The sequence below is a fragment of the Bos indicus genome, chromosome 1 (genome assembly GCF_029378745.1).
Source record: "Bos indicus isolate NIAB-ARS_2022 breed Sahiwal x Tharparkar chromosome 1, NIAB-ARS_B.indTharparkar_mat_pri_1.0, whole genome shotgun sequence".
Classification (NCBI taxonomy): domain Eukaryota; kingdom Metazoa; phylum Chordata; class Mammalia; order Artiodactyla; family Bovidae; genus Bos; species Bos indicus.
The window spans coordinates 92929738-92956686 of NC_091760.1; the positions used below are offsets into that span (position 1 = coordinate 92929738).

At 37.8% G+C, this 26949-nt stretch overlaps 1 protein-coding gene across 4 annotated transcripts in view; it reads right to left on the reverse strand.

Moving 5' to 3' along the window:
* The window catches only part of NAALADL2 (N-acetylated alpha-linked acidic dipeptidase like 2), a 1369359-nt gene that overhangs the window by 1123577 nt on the left and 218833 nt on the right, over nucleotides 1-26949 (reverse strand). The window contains exon 1 of one of the 4 annotated variants that reach the window (XM_070802828.1): nucleotides 2902-18625. The exons of 1 other annotated variant lie outside the window; for it this stretch is intronic. In XM_070802828.1, coding sequence (XP_070658929.1) covers nucleotides 2902-2944 — 43 coding nt within the window. In that variant the 5' untranslated portion in view covers nucleotides 2945-18625. Of the gene's footprint in view, nucleotides 1-2901; nucleotides 18626-26949 lie in introns of those variants that run through there. 2 more of the 4 variants (XM_070802665.1, XM_019959487.2) reach the window with 2 other exon arrangements.

Here is a 26949-nt window from a genome sequence, read left to right on the forward strand (position 1 = left end):
CTTAATCAGGGCATAATCTACCAGCAACTTGGGTATAATAATGGTCAGAGGCCTACAGGATATGGTGCTAAAATGAATAATCCTTGACAATGTCTATGGCTAGCCCTTCAAGGTGTGACTAGAGATGGCCCAGTGAGTCTAGATAATCTAGATACATACAGGGGCCTTAGAAAACCATTATTCAAAACACGTGATGGAGTTCTAATGATAATCTATCGTTTATTAAGTACTTATTATCTTCATAGCCAAAACACTTAAATCATCTATAGGCTAAATGTACAAAACATCCGAATATAGTCATTTCTGTTAGAGAATACTTATTTGTGAGCAGAGCTGATTATAAGCAGTATTATTTTAGAGAACTTCAGAATCTTTATAAATGCTATTAAGTCAAAAGAAAAATTAAACAACATTTCAAAATGCATTTTTCATTTACTTTGGTAATTTTAAAACTCAAGCTCAGATATAAGACTGATTATGGGGCAGGAGGAGAAGGGGATGCCAGAGGATGAGATGGCTAGATGGCATCACCGACTCGATGGACATGAGTTTGGGTGGACTCTGGGAGTTGGTGATGGACAGGGAGGCCTGGCGTGCTGCGATTCATGGGGTCGCAAAGGGTTGGACATCACTGAGTGACTGAACTGAACTAAACTGATTGCACAGAAAATAGAATGCTGTTAGAGCAATCCATAAGTGAAGACTCCTGGATATATCTTGGTTTGTTTTATAAGATATTAGACAACCTTAGCAAAATCTCTTACCTTTACACACACAAATAAAGGTAAAAAATAACTCCTACTGTGTTTTCCTTTATAATTAAAACAAGATCCAGAAGTAATTTCAAACTAACTGAAGCATCTTGTTTCTCATTAATTCTCACTGATTAATAGGTTCACTGAATAATCTTAAGGCAAATATGTCTGGAATGGAAGCATTTCAACACTCCAAGAAGAGAAATCTGAACTATTTGTAGACCTATCAAGGATGCATTTCAACTCAGATAAGATCAGAGGAGAACACATTCCTTATTGAAAAATTTAAGCAGAGTGCACAAAGGAAAATACCCCAGGATAGAATTGATCTCACAAGTATTCCCCAGCTACAGAAGCTTTATGAATCAAGGCACACTGTTTTCTAACTCAAACCATGACATTCAAATTATTTACCATAGCTCTTATTTTAAATTTTATGCATGCTCTTCTGATTTGTGCTAATAATTGATTTTGAAAATAATTGGAAAAATCAATATATAGGAGGAAGAGAAATTCACCCTTCCCAAATGGAATGTATTACCAGACTCATAACAGATATAAAAGGGTGAGGGAAAAAGAGGCAAAAAACCCCACAAAACAACAGACAATCTATGTACATTCTGGGACTCTAAAATAAGAAGCAAATATTATCCTGATCCTGACACAAAGAGGGATGATGAGGGGACAGGAAAGCTGCCAGGGTACTCCTCAGTTTATTTCAATCCTGAACACAGACACAGATGATGTACAAGACAGGCTAAGATGGGCTATTCTGGGGGTTCCCAAACAGTCCTACACATCTGACACAAAATTATTATTATACGAACAACTCTAACAACCTAGATGCTTCCTATATACTTTCCCATGGAAAAACATTACAGAAACAGTTAAGGCATATGTTATAATCACATATATTTTATCCATAAAACACAAATTATTTCATAGGCTTATACTAAATGATTCTTTTACCTTGCTGCTTTTCTTCAATAGAAAGCATTAAATAACTTTTAAAATTACTCTACATTAAAGGTACTTTTTAATAGCATTTTACACAGTGTTTCAATTTTTTTTTTTTTTTTTAGGAAATACACAGAAATAGAAATACAATTCTGGGATTTTTAAGCAAAGTAAGTAGAGAAAGGATTAATGAAAATACAGAAGAAAAAAAAAAAAACAGGTATTCTGGAAGATTATTTACCTCTATAAAAATGGATGATACATGTTTATGACCAAGCATGTCTATGATGGTCTTGTTATCCTCAGATGTTTTACATTTCACAGATATAATTACGTTTTTGGTTACGTACACATAAAGGAAAACAGTGGTTTGAGTATTCTCTTGCTGGTAAGCTTCAGAAGAACATATTTAAGGAAATAAAAATGTCATCATCAAGGAGACTTCTTTAAAAAGACCTTGATCAAAATGTCACTAGTAAAGGTGGTAAATAATTAACAAGAGAGTAGACGACTAGAAATCATGGCAACAAATATGCCTTCTGCACTTTTTTTTTTTTAAAGAAACGTTCTCACTCAAAAAAGTAGAAAGTGTGAGGCAACTTGTATTTGTTTCTATCAACAAGCCTAGCCACAGTAGCCTGGTCAAGCCAATGTCAATAAAGCCAGTCCCTTTAAAGGACAAAGGTATCTGATAAAGTAAGACTTCTAAAACCACTCTCCCCAACCAGACACTGCCCTCTGAGACTTGTTTTCTACCTTAAAAAAGTGGTAATATTAATTACAAGGACACTTGGCTGGTAAGTCCCAGAGATGGTAAAATTTTATTACAAATAAAAATCTCACAGGCAAGGACAAAAATCAATGTTCTGTCAATACTGGGAAAAGTTTCACATGAAAATGGACTGGAAGTAGGTTGTACCATTCTCTAGCATTATAGCTCAAGTAAGATAAGGTTTTCCCTACTCCACCAAATTTGTGTTTCTGCGTAGGTTGAGTAGTTGAGAAAAACGGACGAGACAGCTGCTTCTTCAGAAACAATCCCCACTTCTTTCACCACCCTCAAAGCACACCTTGAAACACAGCAGAGGTGCACGCACACACACCACACATACACACACACACACACACTCTGTAATGGACACCACTTACACATCTGATTGCAACCATTTCAGAGGCTGTTGGCACTTACCTTGCAAAGCAGTATTAGGTAAACTTGCTTCATTCTCTCCCATTTTACTACTTCTGTTTAAAGGGGACCAAGCAGTTTCAGCTGTGTCAGTTACCCTGTAAGCCTGGTGACCTTCTGACTTTCCCCTGTAGTAATGTAACAGTATACTACCTGCTTTCTTCTGTGAATAATTACCATTCTGCTTCCTGAGTTACCTGGGCTTGCAAGACCTGTTTTACTGTGAAGTGAGATCATATCCTTTGATCCAATGGACTGCTATTAGTGTGTGCTTCACAAAACGTGGCTTTGTTTCAATTTTGGTGTTAACTTTTAATTCCCTACTTTCGCTTTAGTCCCGAAACTTATCAATACTTCCTGCCAAAAGAGTGTCTGTACTACGACCGTGGCATGGAGCAGAGCCAGAGTTTTGTTTGTTTTTTAGTGTTCCCAATCTGCTTATCTTATAGAAATAAAGTAAAATTTAATGTGAATTTTGCAATGTCCATTAAAAAAAAATATGGGAAAATAAGGAACACCATGGGAATTAGTTATGCGTAGGCTTTGGAGTAGCTCTAGTTCTAGCTGTGCAACTATAACGAGGAATATAGCTTCCTTGAAGTCAGTTTCCTCAACTGTAAAATGGGGAAAATGCAAAATATCAATTTCAGGAAATAATTATAAAACTGAAAGCAGTAATGTATGGCTGTGCTAAACATTGCGAATGGTGGATAATAAACACAACAAGCAACATTTTTTCCTCCTCCTTCGTTTCCTCTTCTTCCTTTTCCTCGTACACCCTGTTCCTTCCCTCCCTTCACCCTTCTCTTGTCCCCCTCCTTCTGAACAGAAAGAATGCAGAACCACAGCTCTGATGTCACTGTGTTCTGACGTCAGCTGTTACTTATTAACTGAGAAACCTTAAAGAGATGAGTCCATCCAATCTTACAGTGCCTCAAGGTCCTCACTGGTAAAAGAAGGATACTGATATTTACATTGCCTTTTCAACAAAAACATAGTATTACGTTCAACTGTTCTGCCTCAAACAAAACACCCATCCCTAGCAAAGATGAGCAACACACCGGAGATTTATCTTTATTTGTTTACAAGAGAGGAAGTAGATGACAAAAATAAGTCAATTTATTTCATCTCTGTCTCCCATAAGACATCTAGAGTAAAAAACAATCTGTATTTCCTTCCTTTAGAATTCCTTGATTTTTCATCTTGGTCAGATTAGTTTAAAAAAAATCTCAGGCTCAAACATCTCCTAGTTTTTTTTTTAATTTTCAATGTAAAAATAATCTATCCATCATGTTTTCCAGCTTAGTAATGAAAAATGATTATATAAATTATATAAAAAACAGAAATGGTAAATAAGTAGAATAGTTATTCTCAAAAGTTTCAGAATAAAAACAAACATCACACACACCCAAGTCCTCATCACAGTTAGTTCTTTCCTTCATTAACCTCTCCAGGTCTCAGTTTCTCCATCTGTAAAATGAGCTGACCATTTACTATCTAAGGCCCATTTTATCAACATGTCATAAACGTCAGATTTAAAATCCAGGCTGTGGCTTGTTCTAAAATAAAGCAGTCCTTTGCCTAGTACAATTGCATAGTGTAACACACACACCAAGCTCATACTTCACCAAAAGTGACCTGAAATTGAATGTTTGACAATAAAACACTAAAATCATCACATTCTGACTTCCCCATAAGAAGAGAAATACATATATCAATCCTCATTCATTATGGGAAAAATGAAAATGTATTAACATACCTGCCCCAGGCACCTAGAATTAGTCAACAACAGGTATAAAGTACCAATTATCTACCAGCTGAATTATGGCATGCAGGAAGTTGTTATGAAAGTAGAACAGAGAACTCTTATTTTTTAGCAGAGGTAAAACATAAAAAGAAACAGAAACCTCCAAAGCTTTTGCAGCTGTACAGAAAGTAACACAAATACACATCCAGTTACACTGAAAGAGTTTCAATACTAATAAAGGGCCCTGAGTACATCCACTGTCTCTCTCTCTCCTGGGCCTTCTCTGCCTAGAAAAATTCTGCCTTCATCACCTCTTCTTTGCCTAACTAATCCACATGCAGGAATTCTTCAACCCAATTCTGGTTGAGGTCTCTTCTGTGTGCTTCCAGATCCCCCATAACAGCTCAAAACTTTTCATTCCACCATGGCTCTTATCACATTGTATTGTATGTACAGCTTAATTATTTCTGTCCTTAAAAGGTGTTATGTCAGAGAACCTTTTTGTGTTCATCACTACATTCCTAGCACCTGTCACAGTTCCTAGCACATACTATGCCTTCAACAAGTATTGTAAAGATGAACAAATTACTATCATCAAAAAGGGTGAAATAAAGGACCTCAAAGAAAAGAAGGGCAGAGATTAGCAAAGAAGATAATGGAAAATATCTAAGAGGGAAAAATGACAAATTAAATTTCAAAAATGTAAAGAGATGGGAGGAGAGAGTAGGTAGGTTTGTCTGCAAGAGCAAATAATTAAGAACTAGAAGGATAAAAGAGATGAGGACACTTAGGAAAATTTCTGGAAAAAAACAAAGAATCAAAGATAAAAGAAGTAAATGAAAGAGGAAAAAAAAGTGCATACATTAGTTTAAAACACACTCGTATGCATCAAAAACAAAAGGCATGACTGACGTTAAAATAGGTGCACTGAATGGTGAGAAAGAAACTAATATAATTATTAAAACTATCAAAATTTTCAGAATCTTTGAGAGAAATTTACTGGAATGAATGTGTCCTCTATATCAGGCGTCCCCAGTCCCTGTTAATTACTGGGCCGTGCAGCAGAAGGTGGGTGGTGACCACAAACAAAACTTCATCTGTGTTTACAAGTGCTCCCCATTGCTCACATTCCCCCTCCCCATTCATGGAAGAATTGTCCTATGCAAAATCAGTCCTTGGTGCCAAAAATGTTGGGGAACACTGCTCTATATGTATAGAAACTTTGCTATAAAAACTACTGTGTACATTTTTAAAAACAACTTAGGTGACATAATAAAAAACTAACACTTCCAACCATGTCACTTATCTGTATGTCCAGCATTGTATTCTAAAATGCTCCAAGAGAGAGTGAGCGAAAGAAAATGTTAAGCTATTCTCTGTCACTCATTTTGAAGGTTCTACCTGGAACTACAGATTTGGAAGAAACCAATGTTACAGGTTAAATTTTTTGTGTGTAGTTACTGAAGTGATTATTTAGTCCTGATTTTCCAGGGAAGATATATATGAACATTTGAAAGAAAAATTACAAAGAAGTTATTCAAAGTAATAAATGTTGACATTATATGCTATGGAACATGGTACTGTGTATGTAAAGTGTTGCAATATTTGGAATAATTACACAGAGATGTTACTTATTTTCTCAGTAAATTGTATAACACAAGTAGAACAACAACTTGGTCAAAAGCATAGGTATCCATGGAGAGCAAAGGTTAGAGAGAAAAGGATTAGAACCTCTCAAAATTGCAATCCTGCAAACTATCATAGGAAGGAAATTCCAGGCTCAGCAAGCAGGGTGGATTTTTGAGATTATAGTTCCAAGAACTAGGTAGATGTGCTTGCAAGGTATAAGAATATGTTCCCTCAAATATGCTCTCTAAAATATGGATTATTTTGAACAAAAGACACCTGAGAATGAGCAGACTCAAGAAAAGCTCTTTACTTCCCCCTTACTCTCTAAAAATAAGAGTATACATTCCCCCTTTTGTAAGGGAAACTTACATTTATACAGGAAATTTTTCATTTGTAAAAGTGTCTTCCTACCAGGAAGAAAACCAGCGGAGACAACTCTTATCACCAGAAAACTCATCTGCATAAAATACAACCCTTATTTATCACATATTGTTGGTTGGTTGCAGCCAAGAATTCCTGGGGTGATTCTGACACTCATATTTTTGAGTTCTAGGAGCAAGATAGCTAGGTAAGCAGAGGGAGGGGGTGGGGAAGAGTACATTCTATAGGAGAACAATGGGTAATGATAAACAAGATTTCCTAATGTTGGGGTGTGCTGGTCTAACATATTTTACCCCATCTTTTCTGGATTTGGGTATTACCATCCACCCAGTTGCCCTAGATGAAACTTTAGGGTTTATCCTTACTACTTACCTCTCCCATCCCCCAAATAGTCACTAAGTTCTATCAATAACACTGAAATCCACCTCCTTAACTTTCTATTTCCTTTAAGTGAGGCCATTGTCATGTCTGGCCAAGATAGGTACTCCCTACAAATGAATTCTTCCTCTCCTCCCATCCACACTTTCTATATCCGCCACGATCTTCCTGAAACACAGCCATCCCACTTCCCTGCTCACATATGTCCACTGCCCCTTGTCTTGCGTGCGCGCTTAGTCGCTTAGTCCCGTCCAAGTCTGTGGCCCTTTGAACTCTAGCCCACCAGGCTCCTCTGTCCATGAGATTCTTTTTCAGGCAAGAATACTGGAGTGGGTTGCCATTTCCTCCTTCAGAGGATCTTCCTGACCCAGGAACTGAACCTGTATCTCCTGTATCTCCTACATCGCAGGCAGCTTCTTTACTTGCTAACCCATTGGAGGAGCCCAATCAATAATGTCACTCCTTTATCATCATAATTTTTCATTCTCATAGTCTTAACTGTCCAGTAACATGCAATTCATTTAAATCAGGCTTCTCTGATATCCCCCAATATACTTGAAACTGTAATTCTAAATAGTTGAATACACAATATATACATATGTGCCTCTCTATATATGTGACATAAAATAATGTCGGTCAAGAAAATTAAGGCCTACTCAGTGTTTTGTACAGAGAAGGCAATGGCACCCCACTCCAGTACTCTTGCCTGGACAATCCCATGGACGGAGGAGCCTGGTGGGCTGCAGTCCATGGGGTCGCTAAAAGTCGGACACGACTGAGCGACTTCACTTTTACTTTTCACTTTCATGCATTGGAGAAGGAAATGGCAACCCACTCCAGTGTTCTTGCCTGGAGAATCCCAGGGACGGCGGAGCCTGGTGGCTGCCGTCTATGGGGTCGCACAGAGTCGGACACGACTGAAGCGACTTAGCAGCAGCTGCAGCAGTGTTTTGTATTAGGATTGACTGGTGGACAAAAGTATTCTTTTAATACTACTATAACTAAATGTTTATTTCTCTATCATCTTATTTCATACAATTGCATACAGACTCTTAAGAGAATTAATACTGATTGAGAACAAAGAAAGTAACTATCTCCTTCAGTAGTAAGAAGCATCCATTAACAAGGAAACAAGATAAGCTATAATTAATAGGAAGGAGAATATTATCATTTTAATGATCTTTCCACTATAGTGTTATCAAACAAAGAAGCCAAGGAACTATATAAATTATATGCTAATACACACACACACACACCAGGTTGCTTAACAGCTACTTATGGTTTATAAGTTGCTTCACGTAATTAAGACATACAATGACTCATATAAAAATAACAGACATATGAAGATGCCAAGCTGAAAGTCAGGTAGGAGTGATATTACAAAGCAGTTTAATTTGCTGCTGGGAACAACACTATTTCAGACTGTGGAAGAGCTAGTAACAAAATACTAAATATAAGCTTGTAATCACAGTGTACCACGATTTATGTACTTTTTGTGAGGATCCCATGAAATCCTGGCTTAAATGCGAGAAAGTTTTTAAATTATATACCCTTGTTAGCACACTCTCCCTTCATCCACAGGATTCTACATATAGTAGGAAGATTAGCTGTGACAGCCATCTAAATATTATCTGAAAAAGGGAAAACATTTAAGAAAAGTTTAACTGTATATTTAATATTATTATCATGGAACTAAAAATGAAGGGTATACACACACACACATTTAACTAATCTACATATTATAACCTATTATTCCACAATCTCTGGCAAAACTCTCTCAAGAGGAACCTAAAGAAAAGCATTAAAGCAAAAGAATATGCATGCAAACTGTCTGATACTGCATAGAACAGAGAATTAATCAATTTGAGAATTTTAGGGCATGTTAAAAATCTACAATAAAGCTAGAAAAAACATCTATAGCTAAAACCCTTGGTATAAATAGAAACACCAACGTGACAGAATGATTTACCTCTGTCATCTTTTTAAAATGTAATGAAAATGCTTAAATAGTAGCTTTAGTTTGGACATAATATTATTTCCTCAAAATGCAGTGCAATGACCAGTCCAGAAAACAGAAGCTTCATCTCCTTGACAAAGAGAAACCTAAAACAGCTCCAATAATATTAAAAAGTACAGCCCATTTATGCTGAGATAAAAATAACTTCCAGTCTTCAGCCTCTTCACTCTAACCTCAAAAAAAGAAGGAAAAAAAAAAAAAGCAATTAATGCCACCTGTGCTGTGTGTGTGTGTGTGTGTGTGTGTGTGTGTGTGTGTGTGTGTGTGTTAGTTGCTCAGTCGTGTCTGACTCTTTGTGGCTCCATGGACTGTAGCCCACCAGGCTCCTCTGTCCAAGGGTTTCCCAGGCAAGAATACTGGAGTGGATTGCCATTCCCTTCTCCAGAGGTCTTCCTGACACAGGGACTGACCCGGGATTCGCTGTGTTGCAGGCAGATTGTCAACTGTGCTATAGGAACTTGGCAAATATTAGCTAAATGAAAAAAAAAAAATTTAACAGTTGTTCAGGGGGAAACAACTTTCTCTTCTAGGGTGACGCTGAGGTAAAATGTGAGGCTTCTTAGTCTTTAGAAACATTCCATTCCTCTCACTTAATATCTTAAAGTATTAATAGTAGATGAGCATGTCCAAAATAAACACAGTAGCTATAAAAATCACTTATTAAATTAACGCTAAGTGCCTTGCTTTCAAATTATGAAACATCAACAAAAGCAGCAGTCAACAAGAACAAATTAATTATGAGAGTCGCAGAAAAGTTTATCTCCTTTCTTTTTTATCTCTTCTTTCTTTTCTTCCTCTATCTATATATTTACTGAATAAAGTCTAAGTGGCATAACGCGTTTCCTAGAAAAACAATTCCAGGAGAAATACTTTTGTTCAACATCACAATGGGCCACTCACTACTTTCTACAGGAAATGTTTTATTTCTGAAAGCTCCTCTTCTACTTTCCTGCTGACTGCCTGCCAGCTAGCATTGTTAGAGGAAAGGAGGAGATGAAGGATTAAAGTCTCTAACCCCAGTCTACCCCCCAGTAGCTAGTACTTAAAATAGACTTTCCCTGAAGTGAGTGATTGCTGTCTTTCCTATGGTGACCAGATTTACAAAATGAGAAAAAACAAAACAAAAACAGAGAGGAAAAAATGAGGAGAGATAAACATATATCCTCTGGACAGTTTTGTTTTTTTTTTTTTTCCAGAATAGATTAAATAGGAAAAAGTCCATTAAAAAAAAAAAAAAAATCCTAGGCTGACGCTGAAAATGTGGTGTTTGATCACCTTGGGCAACAAGAAATTAACAACATACGGACCATAGAAAGCATCACTAGGAACAAAGCTAGAGGAGGTGATGGAATTCCAGTGAAGCTATTCCAAATCCTGAAAGATGATGCTATGAAAGTGCTGCACTCAATATGCCAGCAAATTTGGAACACTCAGCGGTGGCACAGGACTGGAAAAGGTCAGTTTTCATTCCAATCCCAAAGAAAGGCAATGCCAAAGATTGCTCAAACAACCGCACAATTGCACTCATCTCACACACTAGTAAAGTAATGCTCAAAATTCTCCAAGCCAGGCTTCAACAGTATGTGAACCATGAACTTCCAGCTGTTAAAGATGGTTTTAGAAAAGGCAGAGGAACCAGAGATCAAATTGCCAACATCTGCTGGATCATGGAAAAAGCAAGACAGTTCCAGACAAACATCTATTTATGCTTTATTGACTATGCCAAAGCCTTTGCTTGTATGGATCACAATAAACTGTGGGAAATTCTTCAAGAGATGGGAATACCAGACCACCTGACCTGCCTCTTGAGAAACCTATATGCAGGTCAGGAAGCAATAGTTAGAACTGGACATGGAACAACAGACTGGTTCCAAATAGGAAAAGGAGGACATCAAGGCTGTATACTGTTACCCTGCTTATTTAATTTATATGTGGAGTACATTATGAGGCTGGAAGAAGCCCAAGCTGGAATCAAGATTGCCGGGAAAAATATCAATAACCACAGATATGCAGATGACACCTACCTTATGGCAGAAAGTGAAGAGGAACTAAAAAGCCTCTTGATGAAAGTGAAAGAGGAGAGTGAAAAAATTGGCTTAAAGCTCCACATTCAGAAAACTAAGATCATGGCATCTGGTCCCATCACTTCATGGGAAATAGATGGGGAAACAGTGGAAACAGTGACAGACTTTATTTTTGGGGGCTCCAAAATCACTGCAGATGGTGACTGCAGCCATGAAATTAAAAGACGCTTACTCCTTGGAAGGAAAGTTATGACCAACCTAGATAGCATATTGAAAAGCAGAGACATTACTTTGCCAACAAAGGTCTGTCTAGTCAAGGCTATGGTTTTTCCTGTGGTCATGTATGGATGTGAGAGTTGGACTGTGAAGAAGGCTGAGCGCTGAAGAATTGATGCTTTTGAACAGTGGTGATGGAGAAGACTCTTGAGAGTCCCTTGGACTGCAAGGAGATCAACCAGTCCATTCTGAAGGAGATCAGCCCTGGGATTTCTTTGGAAGGAATGATGCTAAAGCTGAAACTCCAGTACTTTGGCCATCTCATGCGAAGAGTTGACTCATTGAAAAAGACTCTGATGCTGGGAGGGATTGGGGGCAGGAGGAGAAGGGGACAACAGAGGATGAGATGGCTGGATGGCATCACCGATTTGATGGACGTGAGTTTGAGTGAACTCCAGGAATTGGTGATGGACAGGGAGGCCTGGCTTGCTGCGATTGGTGGGGTCGCAAAAGTTCGGACACAACTGAGAGACTGAACTGAATTGAACAATTTTAAGAATGAATAAACATAATAATAGACATACAATTGCAAAAAGTAGCTTTAAATAATTATGGAGAAGGCAATGGCACCCCACTCCAGTACTCTTGCCTGGAAAATCCCATGGACGGAGGAGCCTAGTAGGCTGCAGTCCCTGGGGTCACTAGGAGTCGGACACGACTGAGCAACTTCACTTTCACTTTTCACTTTCATGCATTGGAGAAGGAAACGGCAACCCACTCCAGTGTTCTTGCCTGGAGAATCCCAGGGACGGGGGAGCCTGGTGGGCTGCTGTCTATGGGGTCACACAGAGTCGGACATGACTGAAGTGACTTAGCAGCAGCTTTAAATAATTATCTCATCATGTTCCTCCCACTTCTTCTAAAAACTTTAGGCCTCCTTTATTCTATCAACTAATTTTTATTTCCTCAGTATTTTTAAAAATATGCAGGGTAAATATGGCCTTGTCTTCCAACTCTCTAGGCACACATCTAGTGCACTTCTTAGTTGATGTTTTTAAACCTGCCTCAGGTCCCAGGTGTCCCTATTGGTAAAGAACCGTCCTGCCAACACAGGAGACATAAGACACAGGTTCTATCCTTAGGTTAGATCCCCTGGAGGAGGAAAAGGGCAACCCACTCCAGTATTCTTGCCTGGGAAATCCCATGGAGAGAGAAGTCTGGCAGGCAACAGTCCATGGGGTTGCAAAGAGTCGGACATGACTGAAGCAATTTAGCACACACTCAGACCTGCCAGATTCATAAGAATTTAATAAATGCTTGATGATTGTTTAATAGAAAACATAACACAATTATATTTCATCTGTCTTCAAAACCTCTAAAGTAGAATTAATGAAAAAATAAAATAGAATTGAATTAATAAAGAGCATAAAGGAGATAATCAATTCACAGTGTTTCTAGTGTTACTGCTTCCCTCTGAAGAGGCCAGAATATGCCAGGTTCAAATATGCCACTTTAGCATAAGGATTGCTTTCAATTGAAGGCAATCAACTCTCTGCCTTCTCCTTTTCTATTTAAAAGCAGGACTTAAGTGTCTGTCATGGTGTCTCCCTCTCCCTTACCAGGAAAAGAGAATTACTCTGCAGACAACTCTGGGAACGAGAGCAGACTTTATATTGTTTTTCTCTATTTTTGACAGTTTTCTATTCTTTTGAATTCTATTCATATCTATATTATTTATTCCTTTAGTCAATTTGGATTTTAAAAATCTACAACACTGATTTTTTTTTTTTAACAACTTATTACACCTCAGTGTTTTATTTGGTGAACAGAGGATAGTATAGCCTCAAGGCATGAGGGTGGACCAACCCTAAAGGAGAATCCTACACACTCATTTTAGTTGCCTTTTTTTTTTTTTAAATAAAGCACTAAAGCTATAAATTCCCATCTAACTGCTGATTTACCTGTATCCTACAAGTTATGACAAGTTTATGTGTTCAACAGAATTTAATTTAACATATGTTCTAATTTCCCTAGTAATTTATTATTTGACTCAGGCTTATTTAGAAGTATATTAACTTGAAGATTTTCCTGGTATCTTTCTGTTACTGATTTCTACTTACCACCACTGATAAAGAATATACTCTGTAATTTCAATTTTTAAAATTGATTGAGATGTGTAAGGTCTATCTTGGTGAATGTTCTGTGTGCATTGAAAAAGAATATGTAATTTTATTCTTGATTGCAATGTTCTAAATATTTTATCTATTTTTAGTATCAATTACTGAGAGAGAGGTGTTAGTATTGTATCTTCAAGTAGAGTTGTGGATTATTTTTTTCTTTTTAGTTCTGCAAGTGTTAATTTATGTATCTTGAAGCCTTATTATTAAGTGAAAACACATGTAGGATTTTTATATCCTCTTGTAAATTGACTTTGTCATTATAAAACAGCCTTTTTTAATAAAATTTCTTGTTCTAAATTCTACTTTATCTGATATTTATTGTTTTCATAGTGTGCCCTCTTCTATTTTTTAATGTTTTTTATCTTTAAAGTGAAATCTCTCTCAAAAAGTATAAAGTGGGAATGCCCTTTTTTGACAATCCAGATTAATAGTCTTTTCCTTCTAATTGTAATATTATGTTACACGAACGTAATTATCAATATAGTTGTATTTAATTCTATCATTTTGCTATTTGTTTTCAATTAGTTGCATTTGTCCTTTATTCTTTCTCACTGAGTATAGATGTCTTAGGACCCAAATTCAGCTGTACTATTTGCTTATTAGCAATTTTTTTTCTTCTGTATCTTAATTTCTTGATTTTGCTCTCTCCTCTCTGACTCTCTTGTTGTTTGAGGTTTTACAATATTCGACTTAAAATTATAGCCAGCTACCTAAAAGTAGTATATAATTTCAGAAATAAGAGATTGATACCAATATACTACCATTTCCCCCTCCTGTCCTTGTGATTATGATCTCATACATTTTTCACTACATATGTTATTTATAACCCTCTCAAAAAACACTATTACTGTCTTTGTTTTAGCTACTCCATTATTCTTTAAATATATTAAAAGTGAGGGAAATATTTTATTATATTTACCTACATATTCACCAATTTTATGCTCTTTGTGTAGATTCTAGTTCCATTTTCTTCCTGAAAGATTTCCTTAAACCTTTCTTTTATTTCTTGTATGCTGATGATGAGTTCTCTCAGTTTTTGTTTGCCTGAAAAAATGTTTACTTATCACCTATTCTTCAAAAGTATTTTTTCTGTACATTGAATTTCTAGATTGATATGTCTCTTTTTCTTTCAGCATGCTAAAAGTTTTTTCCATTGCCATCAGGGTTAGATAGTTTCTGACAAGAAGTGTATGGTTTGTCTTAACCTTACTCTATTGTATGCCATGTGTCTTTTGTGACTTGCTGTTTTTATTTTCTTTGTCAAAAGTTCATTATTTTTGTTTGATTTGATTTTTACATCATTGTGTGATTTTCTTTATCCTGCTTTGAGTGTGCTGAGTTTCTTGAGTTTGTCAGTTTAGAATATTCACCAAAATCTAAAAAATTCTGCCATTAATTGCTGTCTTTAAATATCTGTCTCTCCTCTCTTCAGGCTTCTTTCTTCTGGGACTCTAATTATAGATATGGTATAAATAAACATATAGATAACATAAAGATACACATATACAAGTATAGATAATCAGCAAGTCACTGAAGCTCTGTTAATATTTTTCAGTCCTTTTTCTTTTGTACTTATGTTTAAATAGTTTCTTTTGTTATAAATCTATGCTGACTAATGGTTTCTTCTGCAATGTCTATTCTACTATAACTACTATTCAGTGAAATTTTCATTTCTCATATATATATATTGCCAGGAGAAATATCAATAACCTCAGATATGCAGATGACACCACCCTTATAGCAGAAAGTGAAGAGGAACTAAAGAGTATCTTGATGAAAGTAAAAGAGGAGAGTGAAAACCTTGGCTTAAAGTTCAACATTCAGAAAACTAAGATCATGGCATCTGGTTCCATCATTTCATGGGAAATAGATGGGGAAACAGTGGAAACAGTGACAGACTTTATTTTTCTGGGCTCCAAAATCACTGCATATGGTGATTGCAGCCATGAAATTAAAAGACACTTACTCCTTGGAAGAAATGTTATGACCAACCTAGACAGCATATTAAAAAGCAGGGACATTACTTTGCCAACAAAGGTCCATCTAGTCAAGGCTATGGTTTTTCCAGTGGTCATGTATGGATGTGAGAGTTGCACTATAAACAAAGCTGAGTATCAAAGAACTGATGCTTTTGAACTGTGGTGATGGAGAACACTCTTGAGAGTCCCTTGGACTGCAAGGAGGTCCATCCTAAAGGAGATCAGTCCTGGGTGTTCATTGAAAGGACTGATGCTGAAGCTGAAACTCCAATACTTTGGCCATCTGATGCGAAGAGCTGACTCATTTGAAAAGACCCTGATGCTGGGAAAGATTGAGGGCTTGAGAAGAGGATGACAGAGAATGAGATGGTTGGATGGCATCACCGACTCAAAGGACATCAGTTTGAGTGAACTCCGGGAGTTGGTGATGGACAGAGAGGCCTGGCGTGCTGCGGTTCATGGGGTCACAAAGAGTGCGACACGACTGAGCGACTGAACTGAACTTTTCTTATTTGGAAGTTGTATTTGGAACTTTTAAAATTTTAGCATTCTAACATGTTTATATCTTTCATTTATTCCTCATTAGTTTCATGTTTGTCTTTATATCATTCAGTTCAGTTCAGTCACTCAGTCGTGTCCGACTCTTTGTGATCCCATGAATCGCAGCACTCCAGGCCTCCCTGTCCCTCACCAACTCCCAGAGTTCACTCAGGCTCACGTCCATCAAGTAAGTGATGCCATCCAGCCATCTCATCCTCTGTCGTCCCTTTCTTCTCCTGCCCCTAGTCCCTCCCAGCATCAGAGTCTTTTCCAATGAGTCAACTCTTCGCATGAGGTGGCCAAAGTACTGGAGTTTCAGTTTTAGCATCATTCCTTCCAAAGAAATCCCAGGGCTGATCTCCTTCAGAATGGACTGGGTGGATCTCCTTGCAGTCCAAGGGACTCTCAAGAGTCTTCTCCAACACCACAGTTCAAAAGCATCAATTCTTTGACGCTCAGCCTTCTTCACAGTCCAACTCTCACATCCATACATGACCACTGGAAAAACCATTGCCTTGACTAGACGGACTTTAGTTGGCAGAGTAATGTCTCTGTTTTTCAATATGCTATCTAGGTTGGTCATAACTTTTCTTCATTGTGCACATTCAAATATATAACAGTAGCTTTAAGATCATCTGCTAATTTTATCATTTTGGGTCTATTTCTATTAGTTAATTTTCTCTTGATTATGAGTCTCAATTTTCTGTTTCTTTGCATGTCTAGTAATTTTGGAATGGATGCAGAACATTTTGACTCTGTCACTTGTATGTACATTATTGAGTGATGAATTTTGTTGTACTTCTTTAAAAATGTTGGACTTTGTCTAGAGGGGCTGTTATTTGTAGATCAGCCTAATCATTTTCAGAATGTTTTGTAATTTTTGAAGGCAGCCCTAGAGAAGCCTTTACTCTAGAACTACTTAAGCCACACCACTAAGGTATATGACACTTTAGATACCTTATACAGTCAACAGGTCTCCCTACTCTTGTTGGTGGGAAGATGAATGATTCCTAGCCCTGTGTAACTCTAGAAATTGTCCAATCTAGAGCTCTTTTGGAATTGTAATTGCCCAACAGGATACTCTCTGTGCTACATCATGGAATCTCACCTTTACACCATTGTTTTTTTGTTGTTCTTCTTCTTCTTGTTTTTCAGTAGCTCAGTACTGTCTGATTCTTTGCAACCCCATGAACTGCAGCACGCTAGGTTTCTTTGTCCTTCCAAACTCATGTCCATCGTCCCATCCAACCATCTTATCCTCTGTTGCCCCCTCTCCTCCTGCCCTCAATCTTTCCTAGCATCAGGGTCTTTTCCAATGAGTCAGCTCTTCGTGTCAATTGGCCAAAGCATTCGAGTTTCAGCTTCAGCATCAGTCCTTCCAATGAATATTCAGGGTTAATTTCCTTTAAGATTGATTGGTTTGATTTCCTTTCTGTCCAAGAGACTCTCAGGAGTATTCTCCAGCACAACAACTTGAAAGCATGACCACTGGAAAAACCATAGCCTTGACTAGATGGACCTTTGTTGGCAAAGTAATGTCTCTGCTTTCTTAATATGCTGTCTAGGTAGATCATAACTTTCCTACCAAGAGCAAGTGTCTTTTAATTTCATGGCTGCAATCACCATCTACAATGATTTTGGAGCCCAGAAAAATAAAGTCAGCCACTGTTTCCCCATCTATTTGCCATGAAGTGTTGGGACCAGATGCCATAATCTTAGTTTTCTGAATGTTGAGCTTTAAGCCAACTTTTTCACTCTTCTCTTTCACTTTAATCAAGAGGCTTTTTAGTTCCTCTTCATTTTCTGCCATAAGGGTGGTGTCATCTGCATATCTGAGGTTATTGATATTTCTCCCGGAAATCTTGATTCCAGCTTGGGCTTCCTCTAGCCCATTTGTCATGATGTACTCTGCATATAAGTTAAATAAACAGGGTGACAATATACAGCCTTGACCTACTCCTTTTCCTATTTGGAACCAGTCTGTTGTTCCATGTCCAGTTCTAACTGTTGCTTCCTGACCTGCATACAGGTTTCTCAAGAGGCAGGTCAGGTGGTCTGGTATTCCCATCTCTTTCAGAATTTTCCACAGTTTATTGTGATCCACTGTGCAGATATCTGGAGTTCTTTCCTTGTTTAGCTCTCTTATCTCATATATTGTCTCCACATAGTGCTGTCTTATTTTTATCAAAGTTTAATCTCTATCTTTTCAACTCTGGATATATGTAGGCCCTTCCTCCTTCCATCATATTCTGAAAATTGCTCCTGGATAGAAATCCAGGATAATTATATGGTTCACCTTATTTGATTCCTTTTTCTCAGGAATCACAATCCAAACACCCTATTGTCCTATATCTGAAAATAACTGTTTCAGATATTTCATCCAGTTGACTAGTTTTATGTCAGAAAGTAAGTGAAATAGAATTTCCCTCATAAGCAGAGCAGAAGTGTTACAAGCTTTCTGAACAGCAATTTAGCAAAATATATATGAAGTACATTAAATACTTCATATTAAATATTATATTAAGTATTAAATAGTGATCATGCCATGTGAAATTTCCCCGGAAATTTTCCAAGACAATAATCAGAAAAATATACAAATTAGTTTATACCAAAATATTTATCAGTGTTTTTTATAATATAAAAATATAAGCAATAAAATACTAGCAACAGGAGATTTTAAAAATAATTTATAAAATAGTATAGTGGAGTAATAAAACAAGTGTTAATGCAGGACTATTCACTGACTTATAAAATATTTAACACAGTATTGTGGTATATTTTTTATCAAAATATATGATACATGCTAAAATATTAAAAGACAGTTGCTACATTATAGAATTAATGGCGATCATCTAATTTCATCTTTATATACTTCTTGACTTTTCATATTTTAAAACAAATTATGTACTACTTAAATAATCAAAGAAAGTATTCACTTACTATTTTAAGAAAAAAGTCTTATTTATTTTTCTTGACTATTTTTCATATTAAATTAGAAAGATAAAAGCCAAGGGACTCTAAAATGTGCTTTAGAAAACTGCCAAAGATGTCTATATAATTTATCTCTAATTTATGTCTCTGATATTTCTAAATGGAATCTGAGCTTCTTAGTGCTGGCAAATAGCTAACATATAAAAAGATTTTTTTTTTTTTTAATAAATAGGGTGGCACTAGTGGTAAAGTATCTGCCTGCTGATTTAGGAGATGCCAAAGATGTAGGTTTGATCCCTGGGTGGGAAAGATCCCCCTGAAGTAGAAAATGGCAACCCTCTCCAGTATTCTTGCTAGGAGAATCCCATGAACAGAGGACCCTGGCCAGCTACAGTCCATGCAGTCACAGAGTCGGATATGACTGAGTGACTGAGCACGTCCACTTTAATAGGTGTTTAATAAGTGTTTGGTAAATAAGGAAAGAAATTGTTGTAAACTTTATTAAGCACTCTTAACAGGGATCTAGGAGGAAAAACTGCCATATAATTTAAAAGCTATAAAACGTGGATGTTCTATTGAACAGGAGGGTGCCTATAAATGTCACTCTGCAGATATTTCACAGCTTGCTTCTTAGAAACCCACACTTTTACAAAGAATAATGCAAGTGTCTTAGCCACCATGTTGATTTGGGGGATTTTAGTTAGAAAAAAGAAACAGCAGGACAGTTTTGGTTGAGCCATGGAAGAAAGCAGAAAAGAAGCCACCTAAGGAAAAACTGTCACTCTTTAGAGACATAGCAAAATTAGAAAATGAGCTTAACATTTCCTGCTCTTTAGAAAACAAATACAGATCATCATCTTATAATCATTAATAATATATCATCATGAACAAAAATACAGACAGAAAAAATGTAATTTAATTTTATTTTATTTTTAAACTTTACATAATTGTATTAGTTTTGCCAAGTATCAAAATGAATCCGCCACAGGCATACATGTGTTCCCCATCCTGAACCCTCCTCCCTCCTCCCTCCCCATACCATCCCTCTGGGTCGTCCCAGTGCACTAGCCCCAAGCATCCAGTATCGTGCATTGAACCTGGACTGGCAACTCGTTTCTTACATGATATTTTACATGTTTCAATGTCATTCTCCCAAATCTTCCCACCCTCTCCCTCTCCCACAGAGTCCATAAGACTGTTCTATACATCAGTGTCTCTTTTGCTGTCTCGTACACAGGGTTATTGTTACCATCTTTCTAAATTCCATATATATGCATTAGTATACTGTATTTATGTTTTTCCTTCTAATTTACTTCACTCTGTATAATAGGCTCCAGTTTCATCCACCTCATTAGAACTGATTCAAATGTATTCTTTTTAATGGCTGAGTAATACTCCATTGTGTATATGTACCACTGCTTTCTTATCCATTCATCTGCTGATGGACATCTAGGTTGCTTCCATGTCCTGGCTATTATAAACAGTGCTGCGATGAACATTGGGGTACACGTGTCTCTTTCCCTTCTGGTTTCCTCAGTGTGTATGCCCAGCAGTGGGATTGCTGAATCATAAGGCAGTTCTATTTCCAGTTTTTTAAGGAATGTCCACACTGTTCTCCATAGTGGCTGTACTAGTTTGCATTCCCACCAACAGTGTAAGAGGGTTCCCTTTTCTCCACACCCTCTCCAGCATTTATTACTTGTAGAGTTTTGGATCGCAGCCATTCTGACTGGTGTGAAATGGTACCTCATAGTGGTTTTGATTTGCATTTCTCTGATAATGAGTGATGTTGAGCATCTTTTCATGTGTTTGTTAGCCATCTGTATGTCTTCTTTGGAGAAATGTCTATTTAGTTCTTTGGCCCATTTTTTGATTGGGTCGTTTATTTTTCTGGAGTTGAGCTGTAGGAGTTGCTTGTATATTTTTGAGGTTAGTTGTTTGTCGGTTGCTTCATTTGCTATTATTTTCTCCCATTCTGAAGGCTGTCTTTTCACCTTGCTAATAGTTTCCTTTGATGTGCAGAAGCTTTTAAGGTTAATTAGGTCCCATTTGTTTATTTTTGCTTTTATTTCCAATATTCTGGGAGGTGGGTCATAGAGGATCCTGCTGTGATGTATGTCAGAGAGTGTTTTGCCTATGTTCTCCTCTAGGAGTTTTATAGTTTCTGGTCTTACGTTTAGATCTTTAATCCATTTTGAGTTTATTTTTGTGTATGGTGTTAGAAAGTGGTCTAGTTTCATTCTTTTACAAGTGGTTGACCAGATTTCCCAGCACCACTTGTTAAAGAGATTGTCTTTAATCTATTGTATATTCTTGCCTCCTTTGTCAAAGATAAGGTGTCCATATGTGCGTGGATTTATCTCTGGGCTTTCTATTTTATTCCATTGATCAATATTTCTGTCTTTGTGCCAGTACCATACTGTCTTGATAACTGTGGCTTTTTAGTAGAGCCTGAAGTCAGGTAGGTTGATTCCTCCAGTTCCATTCTTCTTTCTCAAGATAGCTTTGTCTATTCGAGGTTTTTTGTATTTCCATACAAATTGTGAAATTATTTGTTCTAGCTCTGTGAAGAATACCGTTGGTAGCTTGATAGGGATTGCGTTGAATCTATAAATTGCTTTGGGTAGTATACTCATTAAAAATGTAATTTAAATAACAAATGATTTTGTTCTCAGAATTATTTGGTATTAACTTTTAAATATATATGCTATAGAGAAAGAGGGAACGGGATGTTGTATGGGTAGATTGCTACAGAAACAGAGAGATACAGACATACATATGGTCATAGGTGTAGGCATGAATAGAGATATAAATTCTAATAATTCACAAAACATTTTAAAATATGTTTTTTTTTCTGTTAAAACTACACAGTGGATATCATTCCATTGACATCTTTTGTATGGATTTTGGAGTCAGGGAATTGTGGATTTAGGTCCCAGTCACTACTAACTCCTCATGTGACCTTTAGCAAATTATTGTACTGCTCAGTGCTCCAATATTTTCTTCATTAAAATGGAGAAAACACCTGAACCTCCACATGGGTTGAGGTGATGTGTATGTGTGTGTGTGTCTTAAGTCACTTTAGTCTTGTCTGACTCTTTGCAACCCAATGGACTGTAGGCGCCTCTGTCCATGGGATTCTCCAGGCAAAAATACTGGAGTGGGTTGCCATGCCCTCCTCCAGGGGATCTTCCTGACCCAGGGATAGAACCTGCATCACTTATGTCTCCTGAATTGGCAGGAGGGTTCTTCACTGCTAGCACCACCAAGGTGATAGTTTCATATAATAATGCAGGGCTTGATCTAAAAAGGCTCTCAACAAACTTCGACTATAATGATTATTATTTTTGTTTTATTGTTATTATAAGACTTACAGATTACTGTGATACAATTTTTGGAAGGCTTTCCCAAGTCAAATGATCCTCTATTATCTATCCCCCAAATCTATAGTAGGGGAGTGTTTTCTTCTATAAGACACAAGTTACTATTGTGTCTATAAGTTCCTATAGCTCTTTCCACAAGTTACTATTGATTGGACCAGTATGTACGTGAAGCTCCAGCTAGGGAGATAAGAGATTTTGCCTCCTGGAAATCTGGGAGAGAACCAAGGTTTGGCTTATAATATGTAAAGGCAGATGGCACAGCCATGTTCAGCCATGAGACCAAGGACCATAGAGCAGCAATTCACAGAAAGCAGAATAATGAAGCTGATTTGTAGGAAAATAGAGATAAAAGATAAAGAGAGAAACTGTTTTGAATTATTATTAATTTCTGTAGTTCCAGAAGACTTTAGTCTTTCAGAAGATCTAGCCTTTAGATTCTATGATATAGTGACTTAAACATATGTACCAGGCTATTTGGTCTCCTTGTCTCAATGAATATGGTAATACCTGTTTGACCTTACACAAATTAAACTCATAAAGAAATGGTTTCAAGAGCCTGTTCTGTTAACTTTCATATCTCTTCAGTTCAGTTCAGTCGCTCAGTCGTGTCTGATTCTTTGCGACCCCATGAATCGCAGCACACCAGGCCTCCCTGTCCATCAGCAACTCAAAGAGTTCATTCAGACTCACGTCAATCGACTCAGTGATGCCATCCAGCCATCTCATCCTCTGTCTTCCCCTTCTCCTCCTGCCCCTAATCCCTCCCAGCATCAGAGTCTTTTCCAGGGAGTCAATTCTTTGCATGAGGTGGCCAAAGTACTGGAGTTTCAGCTTCAGCATCATTCCCTCCAAAGAAATCCCAGGGGTGATCTCCTTCAGAATGGACTGGGTGCATCTCCTTGCAGTCCAAGGGACTCTCAAGAGTCTTCTCCAACACCACAGTTCAAAAGCATCAATTCTTCGGCACTCAGCCTTCTTCACAGTCCAACTCTCACATCCATACATGACCACAGGAAAAACCATGGCCTTGACTAGACGAACCTTTGTTGGCAAAGTAATGTCTCTGCTTTTGAATATGCTATCTAGGTTGGTCACAACTTTTCTACCAAGGAGTAAGCATCTTTTAATTTCATGGCTGCAATCACCATCTGCAGTGATTTTGGAGCCCCAAAAAATAAAGTCTGACACTGTTTCCACTGTTTCCCCATCTATTTCCCATGAAGTGGTGGGACCGGATGCCACGATCTTCGTTTTCTGAATGTTGAGCTTTAAGCCAACTTTTTCACTCTCCACTTTCACTTTCATCAAGAGGCTTTTGAGTTCCTCTTCACTTTCTGCCATAAGGGTGGTGTCATCTGCATATCTGAGGTTATTGATAGTTCTCTCGGCAATCTTAATTCCAGCTTGTGCTTCTTCCAGTCCAGCGTTTCTCATGATGTACTCTGCATAGAAGTTAAATAAGCAGGGTGACAATATACAGCCTTGACGTACTCCTTTTCCTATTTGGAACCAGTCTGTTGTTCCATGTCCAGTTCTAACTGTTGCTTCCCAACCTGCATACAAATTTCTCAAGAGGCAGATCAGGTGGTCTGGTATTCCCATTTCTTGAAGAATTTTCCACAGTTTATTGTGATCCACACAGTCAAAGGCTTTGGCATAGTCAATAAAGCAGAAATAGATGTTTTTCTGGAACTCTCTTGCTTTTTCCATGATCCAGCGGATGTTGGCAATTTGACCTCTGGTTCCTCTGCCTTTTCTAAAACCAGCTTGAACATCAGGAAGTTCACGGTTCACATGTTGCTGAAGTCTGGCTTGGAGAATTTTGAGCATTACTTTACTAGCGTGTGAGATGAGTGTAATTGTGCGGTAGCTTGAGCAATCTTTGGCATTGCCTTTCTTTGGGATTGGAATAAAAACTGACCTTTTCCAGTCCTGTGGCCACTGTGAGTTTTCCCAATTTGCTGGCATATTGAGTGCAGCACTTTCACAGCAACATCTTTCAGGATTTGAAAGAGCTCTACTGGAATTCCATCACCTCCACTAGCTTTGTTCATAGTGATGCTTTCTAAGGCCCACTTGACTTCACATTCCAGGATGTCTGGCTCTAGGCCAGTGATCACACCATTGTGATTATCTGGGTCGTGAAGATCTTTTTTGTACAGTTCTTCTGTGTATTCTTGCCATCTCTTCTTAATATCTTCTGCTTCTGTTAGGTCCTTGGCATTTCTGTCCTTTATCCAGCCCATCTTTGCATGAAATGTTCCCTTGGTATCTCTAATTTTCTTGAAGAGATCTCTAGTCTTTCCCATTCTGTTGTTTTCCTCTATTTCTTTGCATTGATCGCTGAAGAAGGCTTTCTTATCTCTTCTTGCTATTCTTTGGAACTCAGATCTCTTAGTCCAACCAATAATTAGAGAGAGTGTATGAGAATGTTGGGTGAAGGAACTGACGAATAGCTTTCTTTGTAGAGAGCAACTGCTATGCTGTGAGACTAATCCATGTTTTGCGGGGAAAATTGGCAGAATGTTAACTTTGAGTCATGAACCTGAGTAGAGGGATTTCAGGGGGACCATATGGAATGTTTTAGAATGTAAAATGCATGTGCTACCACGGGAATGTAAAAATGGAAGAATCCTGGTCCATGCCTTATACGACTTAATCTAAAGAAAACCCAGTCTAGATGGCTGGATTTTCTAACAGTAGACAGACCAGATACAGTAGGCAGTTCAATGATCCCAAAAGACAGCCAATCCCTAAGCCTTTGGACTTGTGTATTTATCATGTTACAGGAAAAAAAGGGAATTAAGGTTGTACACATGATTAGAGTTACTAACCAAGTGACCCTGAGATGGAGAATTTACACTGAACTACCTTGATGGGCCCAGTCTAATGACATGAGCCCTTGAGTCCTTAAAAGTAGAAGAGAAACAGACAGAAAGGAGGGTCAGAGATATGCAGTCTGGAAAAGACTTGATCTGCTATTGTTTAAAATGGAGGAAGGGGATATAAGACAATGAATACAAGTGGCCTCTACAAGCTGAAAAAGGCAGATTCTTCCTCTGGCTTCCAGATACCTCAGTCTTAGCCCAGGGAAATCCATGTTGGATTTCTGATCTATAGAACTGTAAGACAATGAATCTGTTTTTTTCAAAATATTTTTGTAATGTCTGACTCTGTGACCCTGTGGACTGTAGCATACCAGGCTTCTCTGTCTATGGGGATTCTCCAGGCAAGAATAGTGGAGTGTGTTGTCATGCCCTCCTCCAGGGAGGGGGTCTTTCCAACCCAGGGATCAAACCCAGGTCAACTGCATTGCAGGCAAATTCTTTACCATCTGAGCTACCAGGTAAACCCAAGAATACTGGAGTGGGTAACTTATCCTTTCTCCAGGGGACCTTCTTGACCCAGGAATTGAACCAGGGTCTCCTGTACTGCAGGTAGATTCTTTACTAGCTGAGCTCCCAGGGAAGCCTTTTGTTGTTATAACAAATAAAAAATGAATGCACAAATATATTCTAATTACTAAATTGAAATTATGTTTGTGATTTAAAGTGACTATGTCTGGGTGGGGAAGATCCCCTGGAGAAGAAAATGGCAACCCACTCTAGTATTCATGTCTGGAAAATTCCATGGACAGAGGAGCCGGGTGGGCTACAATTCATGGGGTCGCATGAGTCGAACATGACTTAGTGACCAAACCACCATAGGACTCTTTCATCCTGTGGCAGTGAAAAGAACAGCCATCACATCTGCCAGTATTTTCATCCAAGAAAGGAAAAGATTGAATCCATAAAGTTTAAAGGGGCAATGAAGAATAAGAGTAAATTTAGATTGTCAACATACCATGAATAGTTCTTGTTCAATCTTCTAGTTATAATAAGTTTGCTTTCATTAACTTATTAATTCATTTAGGCTAAAGTTAGTTTGAATTTGAACTAGTTATTTATAGCCAAATAGTTTTAATGACTAAAATTATTAATGATATTTATCTCAACAACAGGTACAGATGGCCACAGGCAGGGCTCTGAATAGGAACTGCAGTCCTAGAATAGTAACAATAACTAAAGCTTCTTCTCTTTTTTCAAAATTTTATTTATTTTGTTTATTTATTTTTGGCTATGCTGGGTCTTCAGTGTTGTTCAGACTTTTCTCTAGTTGCCATGAGCTGAGGCTACTCTAGTCACAGTGTGAGAGCATCTCATAGAGTGGCTTCCCTTGTGGCAGAATTGGGATCTAGGACACTCAGGCTTCTGGGCCTTTGATAGTTGTGGCATGTAGGCTCAGTAGTTATGGCTCCTGGGCTCTAGAGCACAGGCTCAATAGCGTCACACAGGCTTAGTTGCTCTGTGACATGTGGGATCTTTCCTGATCAGGGATCGAAACTGTGTCTCCTGCATTGGCAGGAGGATTCTTAACCACTGTGCCACCAGGGAAGCCCACCCCCCCCACCCCCGGTGCCCCGCCTGCCTTTTTTTAACAAAGGTAAATCATAAAACATGCTATTAAAAACCACACCTCATTCTATCCTTAACAAAAGTGCCAATAAAGTCAACACTATTTTTACACAGAGAAATTGAGGTTACAAAAAGTAAAGTAAATCCTCCAATGTCATGTATGGTAGAGTGTTGTGTTAGTTGCTCAGGCGT